Raw genomic sequence first — 17,517 nt, 5'->3', positions numbered from 1 at the left:
CTCGTCGACGTGCAGAGACTAGTAAGAAGATTTCCGTCAAATGCTGGCGCCATGGGAGTATTCATCAGGTGAGGAATCCACAGGTAGCTAATGTATCCACCAGAAAAGTCGTTACCGAAGGTAAGTAACTCGTTCATCTGTGGACTGTTTTTAGGAGGACAGTTGTACGCAGGCAGTTCTTTTACTAATAAAGATCTTTTTAGCTGTTCATTGTAAGTAATAAAGAAGCATTTTCTCACACATTCCGTAAGTGTAAGGAACATTTTGCCAATATGGGGGACCTTGGGAAGGAAGGGAATGAAACACTATGATTAATATAAAAATGGGAGACATTTTTAGGAGGAATCCTCCGCAAAATCCGATGGAAAACATGTGAAGTTATTCAATAAACAACTTAAAGCTCATTCACCTTTCTGGCAGATATTATTGGAACTAAAAAATGTGGCTTTACTATTCAGGTTTTGTAGATCTATCTTTTGAACACTCGAAATTAGGCCCCTCTGTTTCAAGACGTTCCGATGCCATGGATGTTAAGGATTTCACCCACTCTTGTCATGCTCTAAAATATTTACTCAACGGTACCCTCTCTAAAATATTTAATCAAATGTACCCTATTGTATGGAGATTTATCAGGCTTAGACTAAGCATGATAAATAAGTTAATGTATTACTGTTTCATTCTGGCAGCTTTGTCAGATACCAGTTGCAGTATATCTTCTACCTGAAGACATGTCAAGATATCTTGGTTGTTAAGATTCCTTTAAGATGGTCATTCTTAAATCTAAAACCTTTAAGTGTCCATATAGACAATACTTGGGAGTCAGGCAGATGAGGTCAGCAATGGTTTGGTAGGGTGGAGACCTTGCCTAGCATCATGAGAGGAGATCTGGTCTACATGCATATCTTATGTGTGGCGTGATGGTTAAGTCCAACCCTGGGAACACCCCGATGGGGCTGCCACCATTAAAGTAAGTAACAGCTCTCTTCAAATGTTGGTAAGTTTCTGAAATACAGCCCTCACCCAGGTGAGAACTGTACAGGGGAAGAATCAGCAAACACAGTTTTCACAATACAAGAGAACTATACAATCAGTAAAAAAGCAGATTCAAAATAAACATCATTAACAACACATTTGAAAAGTATGGCACCGAAGTTATCTAGGTCCAAGCAACCTCAGTAGCACTCCATGTGCCCAGGATAAGGTGGCTGGACAAAGTGCAGTTTTAACACTTTCTGACCCAGTATACTAAGGTCTTTGTGGGGTGTATGGAAGGGTTGCTGGAGTGAGTCCCTTATTGTGAAAAAACCCAGAAATAATGCTATTCAGTATCATGAGGGCTGAGAAAGTGTAAGTAAAACCTTTATGGTGGCAATTAAGAACATTTTATACAATAACATCATTAAAGCATGATGCTAAAAAAGACAAGTATAAAATCAGTAAACATTAAAAGAAAAAGGGAAATGTCTACAAATTGAGTCTTTAGTAAGCGGGGTGGTTATTTTACATACACCATGGACGAGCACAGCTCACTACTGAGTAGGGCTTACAAGACAGTTCATGGCATTTTTTGAGAATTTCCCAAACAGGCAAGGTCAATCAGTTAGTGCTTAAGAAGTATGCCCAGACCTCTTTACAGGTGTATATTCCGTGGTTTAAAAACACTTGTCTCAGTAAAGTGCGTTGTGCTTTTAAAAATACTGGGCAGCAACATAGTAAATGCAGCATCGATTCTTGCCTGCAATCGAAAAGTCGACAGTTTGATTGTTTCGCCTAGTTAGATTTTCTAGAATCGGTAAAGTCATTAGCCTAAAGTATAAAATTTAATCTCATGTCTGTCTATTTAAAGGTTCTTTAGGATAGGGCTGCGTTTTAGCATTTTCGTAAGATTTGATGATTAGAGGTGCATAAGGAGCATCTCCTGTTTTTCCGACGTCCATTTTACGAGAGATGACATGACTTGTTTTTTTCAGTGCAGACCTTATGGTCGTGGATGTGAGTTCTGAGATTAAGTCTAGGTTGACCTGAAGGTTATTGGCCGCAGCTGCTAAGTATGATCCCCAGGGATTGTCTTTGCTATTGTTCTCAAAAAGGGCTTTCTCTGAAGTTCCTTCGGCAGCAGTGATTAGTGACTGGTGATATTTGATACGTGATGCCTTATACTCCAGTCCTTGCCTAGTGCATCCAACCTCCATCTGTAACATTGTCTGCTGTGTGTTTCGGTAGGGTAAATATCCGCCTGTAAGCATTACATTGTATCCTATGTACTGCTATTGATAGTTTCCTGGGATAAACTTGGTGCCCAAAAGCAGATGTTTAGCACGTATAGCTCTGATGATTGCGTCAGCCAGTGGACTATGCAGGCGATTATTTAGTTTGCAGAGAGCAAGTGTAATGGTAGCCGCTCTTTCCTTTGCTGCAGGTGTACGCCATGCTTGTGGTAATCAGAAAAACATACTCCCAAGTAATTGTGAGATGTTAAGTAGTCAATCCTCATTTCCCCTAGTCTTTTCAAAGTCAACTTATGTTTATATTTACCAAGTACCATGATTTTGGTCTTTCCGGCGTTAGCTGTCAGTTTATTATGAATATTGTATATGTTTAGCGGATCCTGGCCTCTCTGCATCCCATTGCTCGTATGGTCCAATATGTGGGTTGTGGTTTGCTGACTTCATTGCTGTGGCTTTTATTTGGTTGTAGCAGGGCCACTTTATATGCCCGAGAAGGTCACTCAATTTACCCTCTGGCTGGCTTCTATCATGAGGGTTGACCAATAACTCAAAATAGGGTTTACACTAGAGATTATACACATCTCATTTCTCTTTTACAAACTCTCTCCTATTACCATTGGGTATTTAAAGTGCCCCACCATATCAGTCAGCGTTTCTCCTAGGAGCTCCATCAAACACACCATTTATCACCCTCTAAATGCAGGGGAAAGTAATTGAGCTCTTCTCTGAATATGTGATCATTACTGAGTGCTCACAACACAACTTCTTTGGTGACTTCACTGTAGACATGGGTAATGACAAGTGCTAGCCTTTTATAACCCTTGAAAACATTACCCAACTCCCCAGTCTCATTCACCACTCCCCTCCTTCCGGCATACAACAAGGGTGAAACTTAGCAGCCTATATTTGTGGGCCAAACGCTTGATAATTGCTTCTCTTGTTCACCTATAGCTTCATCAGATCATTTCCTGTCCCATTTCCAAAACTCATACCTGCTTTCATCACCACCAACAAGACTAATGCAAATGATATTCGACCAGTTAGGAATCTGTCTCTGGTGCCTAACACATTAAGTCGACCTACTCAAGCTTTCCAAGGACAGAAACAATAACTCCCATCCAAAACAGTCATTAACTACTTTGAGTAACTTAAGAAGTAGCACTCTTAATTGTACAAAACCTAGAAAGAGAGAAAACCTCCATGGTACACAGATCTAATAGAAGTGTAATTAAAAAAAACACTAAAAACAGGTGGTGAAAATCAGATTCTCCCACTTTATACACCATTTTTAAAAGGCTGAGGAAGGACTATAAACAAATCCATTTTTATAGTCCATACACGTTTCATACAGTCTGTAGAAAAGTCACTCTTTTTGGCATGGTTATCCAAGCTTGTTTATCAGTGTGCTTAGACGGTTTTCACTGGCATCTGGCCAACTAGGACCCCAATGATTGTGCTGTCTCCTCTAAATTTGGTTATTTTGGTACACTTTACACCCCACAATTGGCACCCTGCTGTACCTCCGCAAGTCCCTAGTATATGGTACTTGCGTACCCAAGGCATTGGTACCCCAGGTGTCCCCCATGGTCTGCAGCCCCCCCCCCCACCCCATAGGGCCCTAGCTATTATATGCTATTACTTGCAAATGCTTGTTGTTTCTGTATGCCAATTCCTAATACTTAGTGTTTATATATAGTGTGTAATCTCCAGTTGGGGGACTACATACATATAAGTAATATAGTTCAGTGTTACTGTGATAAAGTACCTTTATTTTTGCAACACTGTGGTTCCTTTCATGTGAGATAAGTTACTGCGTGACTGCTGTGGTATTGCAAGTGCATTACGCTCTTCCTAGATAAGTCTTGGCTGCTCACCACAGCTACCACTAGAGAGACATGGCTTCCTAGACACTGTCTCACTACCTAATAGGGGTTGACTGGACCTGGTATAAGGTGCAAACACCATAGGTGTCCACCACACACCAGGCCAGCTTCCTACATTGGTGGTGAAGTGGTTGGATAAGACACTTGCAATAGCCTTACCACTCTGTCAGTGGTAACTTTCCACAGGAAAGTCCACCACTTGTCTATAGAGTACACTACATTTGGTAGTTAGGATCACTACACTTCTAGTTTAGGTAAGTTGGGGGTCTGGCATAGCCCTTTCTTTAAAATCTTAAGAAGGTCTAGCTACTCAAAGTAGGTAGGTGCATCCACACTACTCTGGGGAAATATCTTCAGTAGAAAACACAACTCACGCTCTAGACTCTCCCTATGAGGCCTTTACTTTGAAGATGTGTGCTTCTAGGAAGCTGAACACAGGGAGAAATCCCAACAAATCTCTCCTCCTAGGATTGCTCCTCCACGTTGATAGCCAAAGCACTGCAGGCCGGTAAGAGCAGGAGGGAGAGACTGGCCCTCCAATCTTAGATGAGGTAGACCTAGATTTCACTGGAGAAGGTCAGGAAGAAACTGGCGGAACACACTAGTCCTGCAGGGAGGGGTAGGTCCTCCTTATCTGCCCATGCCCATGTCTCAGCAGTATCTGATGAGACTAACCACTCTAGCTCAGAAGGGGAGTCCCTAGATAGGGAATTCAGCAAACTGAGACTAGAGGAGGCCAGGCTGAGACTACAGCAGCAACCGTTAGCCCTAGATAGGCAGGATTTGGCAGTGGAAAGGGAAAGGCAGAATGTAGGGACAACACCCCGTGGTGGCAACAACAACTTTAGAGAAAACAGTGTTACAGAGGGCTCCTATGACTCCAGGAACCTAAGTAAAATTGTCCCACTTTACACAGTTGCGGGTGACATTCACAAGTGGTTCACTGCCTTGGAGAGGGCATGTAAAGTACAGAAAGTCCCTCTGGACAGTGGGCAGCCATCTTGTGGCTTTCCTTGTCTGACAAAGCGAGGGACAAACTCTTCACTGTCAGGAAGGAAGATGCAGATAATTATCAAGCACTTAAGAATGCACTCCTTGATGGATTTGGGTTAATTATAGAGGAATATAGAATCAATTTCAGGGATGCTAGGGAGGAGTCCTCCCAGGATTGGGTAGACTTTGTAGACAGCTCTGTCAAGTACCTGGAAGGCTGGTTTCATGGCTGCAAGTACATTATTATCAGGGCTTGTACAATCTCTTCTTGTGAGAGAGCACATTCTTAACAATTGCATATCTGTTAGACTACATCAGTTCCTGATGGACTCAGATCTGACCACTCCCCAAGAATTGGGTAAGTTGGCTGACAAGTGGGTTTGCACCAGGGACAGTAGGAAAATGTCCACAGGGGGTGACCACAAGAAGGATTCTTCCAAGAATCAGGACAAAGGTGGGCGACAAATCAAACAAAAAAGGGTCTTTATCAGGCCCACAAAACTCTTCTGGGGGTGGGCCTAAGTCCTCTTCCTCTTCCCACAAGAAACCTTGGTGCTACATCTGTAGACAGAAAGGTCACAGGGCAGCTGATGCCACTTGTCCTAAAAAGAGCACAAAGTCTACTACTATTGCTACCACGTCTACCCCTAGCGTCCCTAGCAATAGCAATGGTAGTAGTAGTCAGTCCAAGAGTGTAGTTGGGCTCACCCTGAGAACTGTAGTGGACTCTGGGTTAGTCAGATAGACCACTGAGGCAGTTTTGGTCTCTGAACGTGGCATTGATTTGCCATCCTAGCTGCTTGTCCCCTTAATATAGGTAAGTACAGACCGTATCCCCTTATAAATGATGTTGAGGGAGAGGCCTACAGGGACATGTGCCAGTGTCACAATGGTGAATGAAAAAATTGTGTCACCTGAGCAACACCTACTTGGTCACACTTACCAAGTTACTGGCGTTCAGAACAACACTCGGTGCCACCCCATGGCTGATGTTGACCTTAGCTGTGAGGGGGGAGGAGGGTTCTGACCCAAAGAAAATTGTGGTATCCACTGACCTACCTGTAGAGTATCTGTTAGGTAATGATTTGGAGACCTCAGCTTAGGCTGAAGTGGAGTTGGAAGCCCATGCAGCAGTGCTGGGTATCCCTAGGAACATCTTTGCTTTAACTAGAGCACAGGCCAAGAAGCGGAGAGAGCAAGGAGCACTGGAGTCTGGAAACATGGCCCAAGAAGCTCCCAAAAGTGAGGCAGTCAGTGTAAAACTTTACCACCTGTTCAGACTTCTAATGAGGATCCCACTCCTGAGGGAGAGGAACCTGCCCCTTGGGTGGACCAGAAGAGCTTAAAGATGATACAGCTGAGCTTTTAGGTACAGAAGTGCCACAAGGGAGGAACTTAGCCTAAAGCACAAGTCCTGTCCTACTAAAGAAAGTCTGAAGCAGCAAGCTGCAGCTCAGGAAGCCGGGGATGTCAGCGGGACCCATAGGGTCTGCTGGAACAATAACCTCCCTTATCCTGAGGCAAGAAACCTCAAACCCACCAGGAGGTTGGTCATTCCTCAAAAGTTTAAGGAGTTTTTGTTGACCTCAGCACATTCCCCATGCAGGCCATTTGGGGAAGAGCAAGTCTTGGGACAGGCTTGTCCCTCACTTTTACCAGCCCTACATGTCTGAAGATACAAAGGAGTTGACGCTCCTATGTTACCTGTCAAGCCAGTGGCAAGACAGGAGGCACTGAAAAGGCCGCCCTAATGCCACTGCTAGTGGTTGGGGTACTCTTTGGAGGGTAGGGATGGGCATTGTTGGTCCTCTGGACCCTCCAATAGCCTCTGGGAACAGGTTTATACTGGTGGTGGTGAACCATGCCATCAGGTATCCAGAGGCAATTCCTCTTAGGACCACTACAGTTCCCACAGTGGCCAAGGCCCTCATGGAAATCTTTTCCAGGGTGGGTTTTCCTATGGAGGTGGTGTCGGACAGAGGTGCCAACTTCATGTCTGCATACCTTAAAGCCATGTGGATGGGATGTGGTGTCACACAAGTTCCCCACCTTTTATCACCCACAAGCAAATGGGTTAGTTGAGAGCTTCAATAAATCCCTCAAAGGCATGAACAAGTGACTCTCAGAGAAACTCAGGAGAAGGTTGGATGTCCTATTACCTTGCCTCCTCTTCGCCTACGGGGATGTTCCACAGAAGGGAGTGGGCTATAGTCCTTTTGGGCTTTTGTTTGTTTTGTTAGGGGTCCACTTGCCCTTGTGAAGAGTGGTTGGGAGCAACCTCTTAAACTCCCCAAACAGGACATAGTAGATTATGTGCTAGGCCTAAGATCCAGAAGCCAGGAACTGCAAATACAGTGGCATGACCAAGGGCTGTACTGACTGTTTACCAACTAGGACAAATGGTGCGAGTCCTGGAGCCTGTGGCTCCTAGGTCACTCCAAGACAAGATGAGTGGTCCTTACACTACTGTGGAAAAGAAAGGTGAGGTCGCCTACTTGGTTGGGCTAGGCACTCACAGAAGCGCCCACAGGTTAACCAGCAAAAGGATGACTGTAAAAGTCTCCTGGGTCAGGTCTCTGAACTGTTTTCCTTGACCCCTGGTCAAACCACCTAGCAGGCACAGGTAACAGTCTGCCTGTTAAGAGAAAAATATATAGGCTGCCTGACCATGTCAGAGAATGCATCATAGTTGAAGTGCAAAAGATGCTTGACTTAGGAGTCATTGAGCCTTCAGACAGCCCTTGGTCTAGTCCTGTAGTCTTGGTACCCAAGCCTCATTCGCAAAATGGTAAGAGAGAAATGAGGTTCTGTGTTGAGTACATAGGCTTCAATACAGTCACCTGGACTGATGCTCATCCATTCCCTGGGGCAGATGAGCTGATAGATACTCTTGCTGCTGCCAAGTATCTCAGCATCTGCTCAATCCTGGCCGATCAAATTATCAGAGTAAGCCAAACCTAAAACAGCATTCTCAACACCTAGTGGGCATTATCACTTAACAGTGATGCCCTTTGGTTTGAGGAATGCCCCTGCAACATTTCAAAGGTTGGTGAACAAATTTCTCCAAAGCCTGGACAGCTTTAGTGCAGCATATGTAGATGATATAGCTGTCTTTAGCTTCACCTGAGAGGATCACCTGATCCACCTTGGAAATGTACTTGGGGCTCTGAAAAAGGCAGGCCTTGCTAACAAGGCATCAAAATGCCAGATAGGGCAGAGCAAAGTGGTTTGTTTGGGCCACCTGGTAGGTGGAGGCCAAATTCAGTCACTCCAGGGCAAAATCCAGACAATCATGAGTTGGGTTGCCCCCACTACTCAAACCCAAGTCAGAGCCTTCTTAGGCCTGACTGAGTACTACAGGAGAGAAGGTTCATTAAAGGGTATTGCTCCATTGTAGCACCCTTAAATGACCTCACATCCAAGAGAATGCCAAAAAAGTATTGTGGTCAGCTAGCTGCTAGAAGGCCATTGACCTGAAACTGGCCATGTTCTCTGCTCCCATTCTAAGAAGCCCTGAGTACTCCAAACAACTCAGTGTCTAGACAGATACTTCTGAGATAGGGATAGGGGCAGTTCTTTCACAACTAAATGAAGAGGGCCAGGATCAACCTGTTGCTTTTATAAGTAGAAGGTTAACCCCCAGAGAGAAGAGTTGGTCAGCCATTGAGAGAGAGGCCTTTGCTGTGGTCTGGGCCTTTGAAGAAGCTGAGGCCATACCTCTTTGGCACTCAGTTCCTTTTTCAGATAGATCACAAGCCCCTCCTATCGCTTAAACAGATGAAGCGTGAAAATCCCAAATTGTTGAGGTGGTCCCTCTCCCTACAGGTAAAGGACTATACAGTGGAACATAGACCTAGGAGTAACTACTACAACGCAGTTGGACTCTCCAGATATTTCCACTTACATTGAAGACTCAACTGGGCAAGGTTAGTCTTATTGAGGGTGTGTGTGTGTATGAAAGTCACTCTTTCTGGCATGGTTACCCTCACTTTTTGCCTGTGTATCAGTGTGCTTAGACTGTTTTCACTGGGATCCTGCTAACCAGGATCCTAGTGATTGTGCTCTCTTCTCTAAATTTGGTTGCTTTGGTATCCTTTACACCCCACAGTTGGCATACTGGTGTACCCCTTAAGTCCCTACTATATGGTACTTGGGTATCCGGGGCATTGGTACACCAGGGGTCCCCCATGGGCTACAGCATCTATTATGGGAGCCAATGCAAACTATCTCAAGGCCTGTCTTTGCTGCCTGTGTGAAAAAGGTGCCTGCACCATTTCACTGATGGTCACTACACTAGGTCACTGTAAGTCACCCCTATGGTAGGCCCTTTCAGCCCAAAGGGCAGAGTGGAGGTTCCTGTGTGTGAGGGCACCCCTGCATGAGCACATATGCCACTACGAAATCCAGTTCCAAAGTGCGGGAAAGCCATTTTACCCGTGTACTGGTCTTACCTGTGGTCCAGCTACATAATGGTAACTCCGAACCCAGGCATGTTTGGTATCAAACATGTTGGAATCATACCCCAATACTAATGCCATTATTGGTGGCATTATTCCATGCATTCTGGGGGCTCCTTAAAGGACCCCCAGTATTGCTCCTAAAAGTATTCCAGAGTTTGCAGGCAGCCCATGCTCCTACACCCCCCTGTGACAGGTTTCTGCCCTCCTGCTGCTTGACTAGCTCAAGCAAGGGAAGGCAGAACAAAGGATTTCCTGTGGGAGAGGGGATGCAACAGCCTCTCCCTTTGAGATAGGTGTTACAAGGCTGGGGAGGGGTAGCCTTCCCACGCCATCGGCTTGCTTTGAAGGGCACATTTGGTGCCCTTGTTGCATAATCTGGTTTGCACCAGTCCAGAGACCCCCGGTCCTTGCTCTGGCATGAAACCACACAAAGGGAAGGGGAGGGACCACTCAGAACTGGTGCCTGACGGCAGTGACCCCCCTCTGTTAGGTTGTCACCCTGCAGAGTGACCGAGCCCCCTTTTGGGGCTATTTAGGGACTCCCTTGCAGGTAGGTCCCCAGTTTTGGTGTGTAGGACTCCACCAGGACTCCTCTGCTGGACTTCACAGGAACCAAACAAGCCTGCAGCTCCCAAGACGATCTTGCCTTGCAACATTATTTCCCCTTCTCCTTCTAGGAATTGCAACATTTCCACACTGTGGATCCTCTGGGGTCGGCAAGACTTCAGCTGTACCAAAAAAAGAAGAAGGAATCTCCCATGGAGTGAAAGGAGTCACTTCCCTGCATCTGCAGGTACCTAAGGCAACGACGTCCGGCAGCTGGGATCTGCTCTCCACAGGAACTGCCTGGATCATCCAACACAGGTGGTGGTTCTAAGTGGTCCCCCTAGTCCTCTCTGCCTTCTGTCCAACTTGGGAGATGGGGAGCCCTTGCCTCTTCTTGCAGGACAGAATCCTTGTGCACTGCTACTCTTGCAGCAACCAAAGCTTGCTGACTCCTGCTCTGAGGGATCTTCAGGCTCCAAGTAGCTCTGGCCTTCAGCACTTCATCCTTGCAAGGACAGTCTCTCCATGGTTGCTCCAGCGACGTGGGACTGGGTCTCACTGCAACTTACTGTGGCTGCTGCCAGTGGGTTGCCTGTGGGGGTTGGGATGGCTTCCGCTGGCTCTTCTGACTGCTGAGAGTCAGCCCGGACACCCCTCCAAGGGGCCAAGTCCCCTGGACCCTGCTGGTCCTCTTCTTCTCTGCAAATCCTCTTCTTCCTCGGTTTACATTTGCTAAGGCTTGTTGATGGTCCTCCTGACCACTAATCTGACTGGGACCCGGCGACCAGTGTGGGACATCTTCTGCATGACTCCAGGGACCTCTCTGCAGCTCCCTGGGCTCCAATCTTATCTTTATCTTCCACCGTCGACCCGGATCTTCATCCACTGAAGGGTGGGGGAATGGCTGGTGCACCACCTGGGCACTCCTAGGTGGACTGGACTCTGTCCCCTTCTCTTGCAGGTCTTCTTCATCCGGAATCCACTGTTGGGTCCCACTGGGCTGGTCCTGTTCTTGCAAAGTTCCTTTTCCAAGTCCCCTTGTTAGTCTTTGGAAAGACCAGGTAACTTACTACTGCTCTCCTGGTCACTTGGGGTCATCTAGGTACTCCCCTTTGGGGGTCCCATGTTCTCCCATCTCCCTCCCAACTATTCCACATTCTTGGGTTGGGGACCACACTTCACATTCACAATTTTTAGTACATGGTTTGTCCCCCCCCCCCGTTTCATAGGGCCCTAGCTATTTTATGCTGTTTCTTACCAATGATTGTTGTTTCTCCATGCTAATTCCTAATACTTACCAAGTGTGTATATAGTGTGTACTTACCTCCAGTTGGGAGGATACCTATAAGTAATCTAGTGCAGTGTTACTGTAATAAAGTACCTTTATTTTGCAACAGTGTGTGATACGTTACTGTGTGACTGCTGTGGTATTGCAAGTGCTTTACACTCCTAGATAAGTCTTGGCTGCTCACTACAGCTACTTCTAGAGAGCCCTGGCTTCCTAGACACTGTCTCAATAACTAATAGGGGTTGCCTGGACGTGGTATAAGGTGCCAACACCGTAGGTGTCCACCACACACCAGGCCAGCTTCCTACCCAGTCCAAACAATTTTCATTCAAGAACAAATATATTGGATTCCCTATAGAATTCCTCCAGCCATGAGGGATTGTTACACAAGATAAATGTGAGGAAATCCTCACATTTTCTCTAAGATCTTCCCATTCAGTGACATGATTACCCCAATGGCCTCACAATACATCTCACTGTGTTCATGTTACAGCGCACTTCAGCCAGTCTGCTTAACCTATATAAAACAGAGCTGCTCCTGTTCTCTCCCTAGCACAAATACAAACTGGATATCACCCTGTTGGGATCACTGAAAGTTTATGGCTTTTCCCACATTGCCAGAGAAGGTAGAGCAAAGTTGATCAGGCAGACATATTGAACGTCTTTTGCCCGCTTACATTGGACATTAGCTGTTTGCATCACACACTTCACATCCCTATGAACTTAATAGCAAAGACTGTCAAACTATGGATCTGAAACGTGTTTGAACTGCTGGGGACTTATTCAGAGTGATAGACCTACAGACCCTTTCTTAGCTTGTAACTGAACAAAAGGCAAGATGTTTAGCATTTTATAGTACAAGAGAGTCTATAAAATACATTTGGTCATTCAATTTATTAAGTACAATATTTGTATTCATACTGTTCAGCACATTAATCCTTTATTTTCAGGTGTGCGAGTGATCAGCCGAGTCTTTGTGCACAAGTCTTGTTATATATATCTTTGTGCATGAAGCTTCCGATCACAAACCGTACACCTGATTCTTAGTATTGCAGAGCATTTGTCACCACCCACGCTGGAACTCACCTCAGATTCCCCTCCCGTATCGCACTGTGTGCGTGTGATTTGTTTGAGGCCCGTAGAGAAGTTGTCTGATGGAGCCTACAACTCTTGTGCCAAGCTCACCGCTCCCTACCTTGTTTCGTGTCTAGGGGTATGAGATCCATGTTACGCCCTCTGTGAAGCCTGAGCCGGAGTACATGAAGGACATCATCCAGTGCAGCGGAGCCGCCTTCCTGCCTAAGATGCCCAAAGAGTACAAGGTGAGGTGGTCTGTGGCGAGGCGGGATCACCACACGCTGATCGAAAGTCGAGAAACCCACGGCTGGTTGTGGAGATGTGTGATCACTAGAATGAATGATATATGTTTTAGGGAAGTGACTCAGTACTAAAGGAATGGTTCAAGGCAATAGGCGGCCCGCTCAGTCGACAAGCCGAAACAAGTGCCAGTAATAAAGCTGTGTTCCATGTAGTGAGGCTTTTATGCTTGGGTTGTGGCCTAGAAGCCCCTGATAATTCATTTCCCCTCCATGGTGCTGCTGTGAGTTTGCAAAGTAGACCTTAATCAGATGGGAGAAGAGAAATGGTTTGTCTGAAGCGTGTCCTCCCTGGATACATTACAAAATTGAAAACTCTCTGCAGGGATATAACTTAGTCCTAAAAAGGTACAATAATGAGTGTGTGAAATTAATTTCCACCTGCCAGAGTACGTTAGTTTAAAAGGACGCAAACCCTCTCCCGTTAACCTAGGTGGCATGCTTCATTAACCAATAGTTTGTCAACCAGACTTCATGTCCGGTATAAAGTGTGAGGTTTCTTACAAAAAAAAACACAAATTAAGCATTGGCAAAGCCAAAAGGTGAGCAGCCAACTCCAGACCTAACGGCGTTGCCAATGCTCGTTTGTGATTTGTCGCCAAAAAGAAATGTGGTGGTATCTGGTATGTAAATTGTACTTTGGCCAAAAATTGGGTAGTGTATGGTCTGCTGTTTAAGAATGGGTATTGTCACTGAAATCCATATCTGCGTTATAGGTTATTTGTCATACAGGTGTGCGAGTGATCAGCCAAGTCTTTGAGCCCAAGATTCGAGCGCCTTCTCTCTTCCTATTTTCATCATGATCTGCTTTCTATCCTTCCAGGACAAGAGGGTGATTGTCTCCTGCTCCCAAGACCTCGCAAAGTGCAAACCTGCTCTCGGTGCTTCCCTTCCAATCACAAACTCAGAGTTCATCCTAACAGGGATCTTGCAACAGGTCGTCAATGTGGATGCCTTTCGTCTGGAGGGCACTCCTTCCGGTGCGGAAGCCAGCAAGCCACAAGGTGGCAAGAGAGCATCTGCCAATTGTAGTACGCCACCTCCCGCCACCACAAAACGACGGCGCTGAAGGAGTTTCTCAATATATCTACCAATGGATAGCCTTTTGCAAGTTTCTCGAGTAAGTGTGCACTGACCACCGCACCATGGGACAGTCCGTAATCAATGCAGAGGAAACTGCAGAAAAGACTGATAACAGAATGTTGTGTATATGTTCTTTTATTGCCTTGTACATAATAAATATACTTTTTGGAAAGATGTTAATTTAAGTATTTTTAAAGCCAGATGGGAAAAACCTAGATTTGTAGGATGTGACAGGAGTGAAAAGGAACTTGTGCACTAACCCTCTTGGATTTTTCGAAAGGAGTGGGAGAGTAGTCCCACTTGTCTCTCTGGTTCAGAGGATGGACGATAAGTCAGCAGTCTCTTCGTTGTTAACAGCTAGAAGCCTGTAGGATTCTAGACTGCTGAGACCATGCAAGGTGTCTACTACCCCTGCATTCTGTCTTTCACATGCTTTTGAATTAGTGCCCATAGCTGGATGAGAAACCTTGGTATATTTAACATAAGCAGCTTTAAAAGCATATGCTTAAATCATCAAGCTGTGAGGGGAATTGTCGTACGCTCCACCCAATGCCATCTTCAGATTTCTGGCTATATATTAAGAGATAAGAAATGTTTAAGTTTACTCTTGATCTTTTCAGTGTTTTTCACCGTCAAAAATCCATTTAAGAGTACAAGGAACTGCACCTTTGTCCTGTTATAATTTCACTGCTACAGAGGAAGACTTTCTCGGGGCCTTGCTAACTACAGAAGCGGACCGGACCACTAATAAAGTGCTCAGTACTTTGAGTTTCGCAAGAAGAGCTAGGAAGGTAAAACTGCATCATCTGGAGGCCTCAGAAAAATGTACTTAAACAATTGTCATAAAAGTGCCTTTTTACACATCCTGTTAGTACAGTGGTTACATCTTCCAGTGTTTCCTACAAAAACCTGTAACAGACTGAAACATGTTAAGAGGCTTTCTTTTGTCCAGAGAGCAATCAACTGTAGACTTTAACCTGACTCTCTACGTAAGAAACTCTTGTTATCCTGGTGTGAAACTGGTGTACCTGACACTGGAGCATGACAATATATAAGCAAATATATTTTTTGACACCTTTTGTCATTTTTACATTACAAGGCAGTGGAATAAGTCACAATCACAGTGAGCGAAGAGGACAGCCTTTCATATTCTAAGAAAAGGGAAACATACTCAAGTTAGATGTCAAAAAGACGAGAAGCAGTCACTCAGTTCTGCGGTAGCAGCACCCACTCCCACCCCGCTCAGGGGGCTGACCCGTGCCGCCGGTCGTTATCTTCAGTCAGTAGTGCAGTCACTCTCCCCAGTTGCCCGGTCAGGGTCCAGGAGCTTATCATTCATGCATCACCATGTTTGGAGATCCTCCCCCACCTTCTCATCACATTTAGTTAGCTTCATATTAGTTTCCTCTGCTATCAACCATTCCGATACAACCCTGTGCCAATGTGGTAATTCTGGAGCGCGTTGTCTCATCCATGTGATGGCCACCCTGCACATGGCAAGTACCCATGCTAATTTTACGGCCTTTGGACTTTTTGATGTTTCTAACAAGCAGCTTTGAGGAGTCGCTAGTGCCGGCAGAGGTGAATAAGTAAATATATTAACTACTGTAAAATAGATTAAATCTTCTATCCTGCTGCCGTGTGTATATGTTATTGTATTGCCTTTTACATAATAAATATGTTCTCTCTGATTTGTCTAGACTTAGCTTGTAGTTTACCTTTTGTGCAACTGAAATATAATCACCAACACCCTAATGGTTTTGTAAGAGGCAATAAATCACTTTTGCAAATACCACATGTATCCTAACATAATCACACACATTTATTTATGTATTTATGTTAAGGTACATCTAGTATTTAGAAAAGTGATTTACAGACTTATTTTGAGATTAAGCGATAGGCTTCTTGTACACCACTGCCTGTGCGTGGGTCATGGTTCGCACCAGCACAAAGCCTCAGAATCCATACTGCTCCCTCCACCGATGCCAACAGCAACTTCGACACTAACTCGAAAATCAACATCAAAAACTCCTTCAGCTCCAAAACAGCAAACATCACTGGAACCCAGCTCAGTGCTAGCAAGCCAGAAGATTGTTTCGATGTAGAGTCGTTCCGTGACGAAACCCTGTCATCTGTGGTTTTTGAGGATCTGGAGCAGTTGATACTTCATTGTCTCCAAGAACAGCTTGATGCACATCAGAAGAGCCTCTTCATCCATCCACAAAATGGAAAGATCTCAACAAAGCTACCAAGCAAGAGAAAACTGACTTTTCAAGAGCAGCTTGATTTAGAGCCTCCACCCCAGCACAGAAAACACCCGTAAAGGGGCACTAGCCCACTTCCAGTTCGCCTTCCTGCCCCTCCTCTTCTCCACCTCCAATACCAGCACCATATGGGCCACCAACACCTCCAGAGGGTTACATAGAATCTTCACCTCAAAAGGTCCAGCACTCTCTTCTAATTTTACAATGACCTATTTCATAGAGTTGTGGGCCACCAAAGAGGTGTGGACACCTTTTTCCTCACTTAAGATACATAAAGCTGCAACAAAGTATTGGTAGGCCCACCATTATTCCAAATTGATAGTCCAAATCTTCACATCACAAAAGGGATTTGAATAACCAATTGATCCAAGTCAGTAAGTCCAATAGATATTTATTGTGAAACATTTAGAAAGGAACAACAGCCGATACGTATTTCGCCCCATGAGGGTACGTAACCCTGGGGCTTTCTCAAGACTATATGTCTTTTCTTAAGAATATATCCATTTGAAAAATTCCTTATTATATGTGGATGATCGGAAAAGCATATCAATGCAGCATAAAACGGGTGAACGAGCTTGAAAATGTCATGGGTTAAATCCCTGGCCTCGAACGAACTGAGCTCAATACCAATACTTTGTTGCAGCTCCAGTGGGTTCCCCTCACTCCTCTTATGGAGGGCACATCCTCTCATACACCTGAAGACCTCTAAAAGGCCCCTTACAGACCTGACCCTAGAGGCGGTCCCTGGGATGATTTCACTGTTGATCTCCTAGGGGAACACAGATCCAGATCTCTATCAAGCCAAACCTTCACCTACAGATGACGCCACTGCTTACCATGAAGTAATTCATAAATCTTCCACAAGGTTGATCTCCATACCGGAGGACCAAGACTTCCTGTTCAAGACAATGTCTTCCTCCCAGTGCACCCTGTAGTTCTTACCCATGTTCCAAGGCACGTTTACAACTGTGCCTGCCACCTTCAAAAAGCCCATTAAGGCCATGTTTGTCACACCACGGGTCAGTGGAAAAAATGCAGGCCCTCACCTTCCAACCCACCCTACATCCACTATCTGATTCTGCTGGATTTCCTGGTTGTCCATGTGGCACAAGGGACTTGCGATGCCCCACCGCCAGATAAAGAGAGCAAGAAGATTGAGACAGCAGTCAAAAGAGTCGCTGCACAATTAGCCACAAAGTGGAGGGTTGCAAATTCAAACAGCTAGGTCTTCCACTATGATCCGGCCTACTGGGACGAGCTAGAGGAATGTCTCCAGCCTCTCCCAGGCAGATACAGACAGTATGGTGATGAGCTTGTGACTGAGAGCAAGATCGTATCTAACACCACTGTCCTCTGCACCCGTGAAGCAATCAATGGTGCAGCTAACAGCGTCAAC

The 17,517-nt window shown here is 45.4% G+C and overlaps 1 protein-coding gene across 3 annotated transcripts in view; it reads left to right on the top strand.

Moving 5' to 3' along the window:
- The window catches only part of MDC1 (mediator of DNA damage checkpoint 1), a 133,462-nt gene extending 119,433 nt beyond the window's left edge, over positions 1-14,029 (top strand). For all 3 annotated transcript variants that reach the window (XM_069241835.1, XM_069241833.1, XM_069241834.1), the window contains 2 exons: positions 12,610-12,720; positions 13,598-14,029. In XM_069241835.1, the coding sequence (XP_069097936.1) occupies positions 12,610-12,720; positions 13,598-13,843 (357 nt within the window). In that variant the 3' untranslated portion in view covers positions 13,844-14,029. The remainder of the gene's footprint in view (positions 1-12,609; positions 12,721-13,597) is intronic.
- Positions 14,030-17,517: the final 3,488 nt, after the last annotated feature.

This window comes from Pleurodeles waltl, chromosome 6 (assembly GCF_031143425.1).
Source record: "Pleurodeles waltl isolate 20211129_DDA chromosome 6, aPleWal1.hap1.20221129, whole genome shotgun sequence".
NCBI lineage: Eukaryota > Metazoa > Chordata > Amphibia > Caudata > Salamandridae > Pleurodeles > Pleurodeles waltl.
This window is presented reverse-complemented; position numbering and strand designations above follow the sequence as displayed.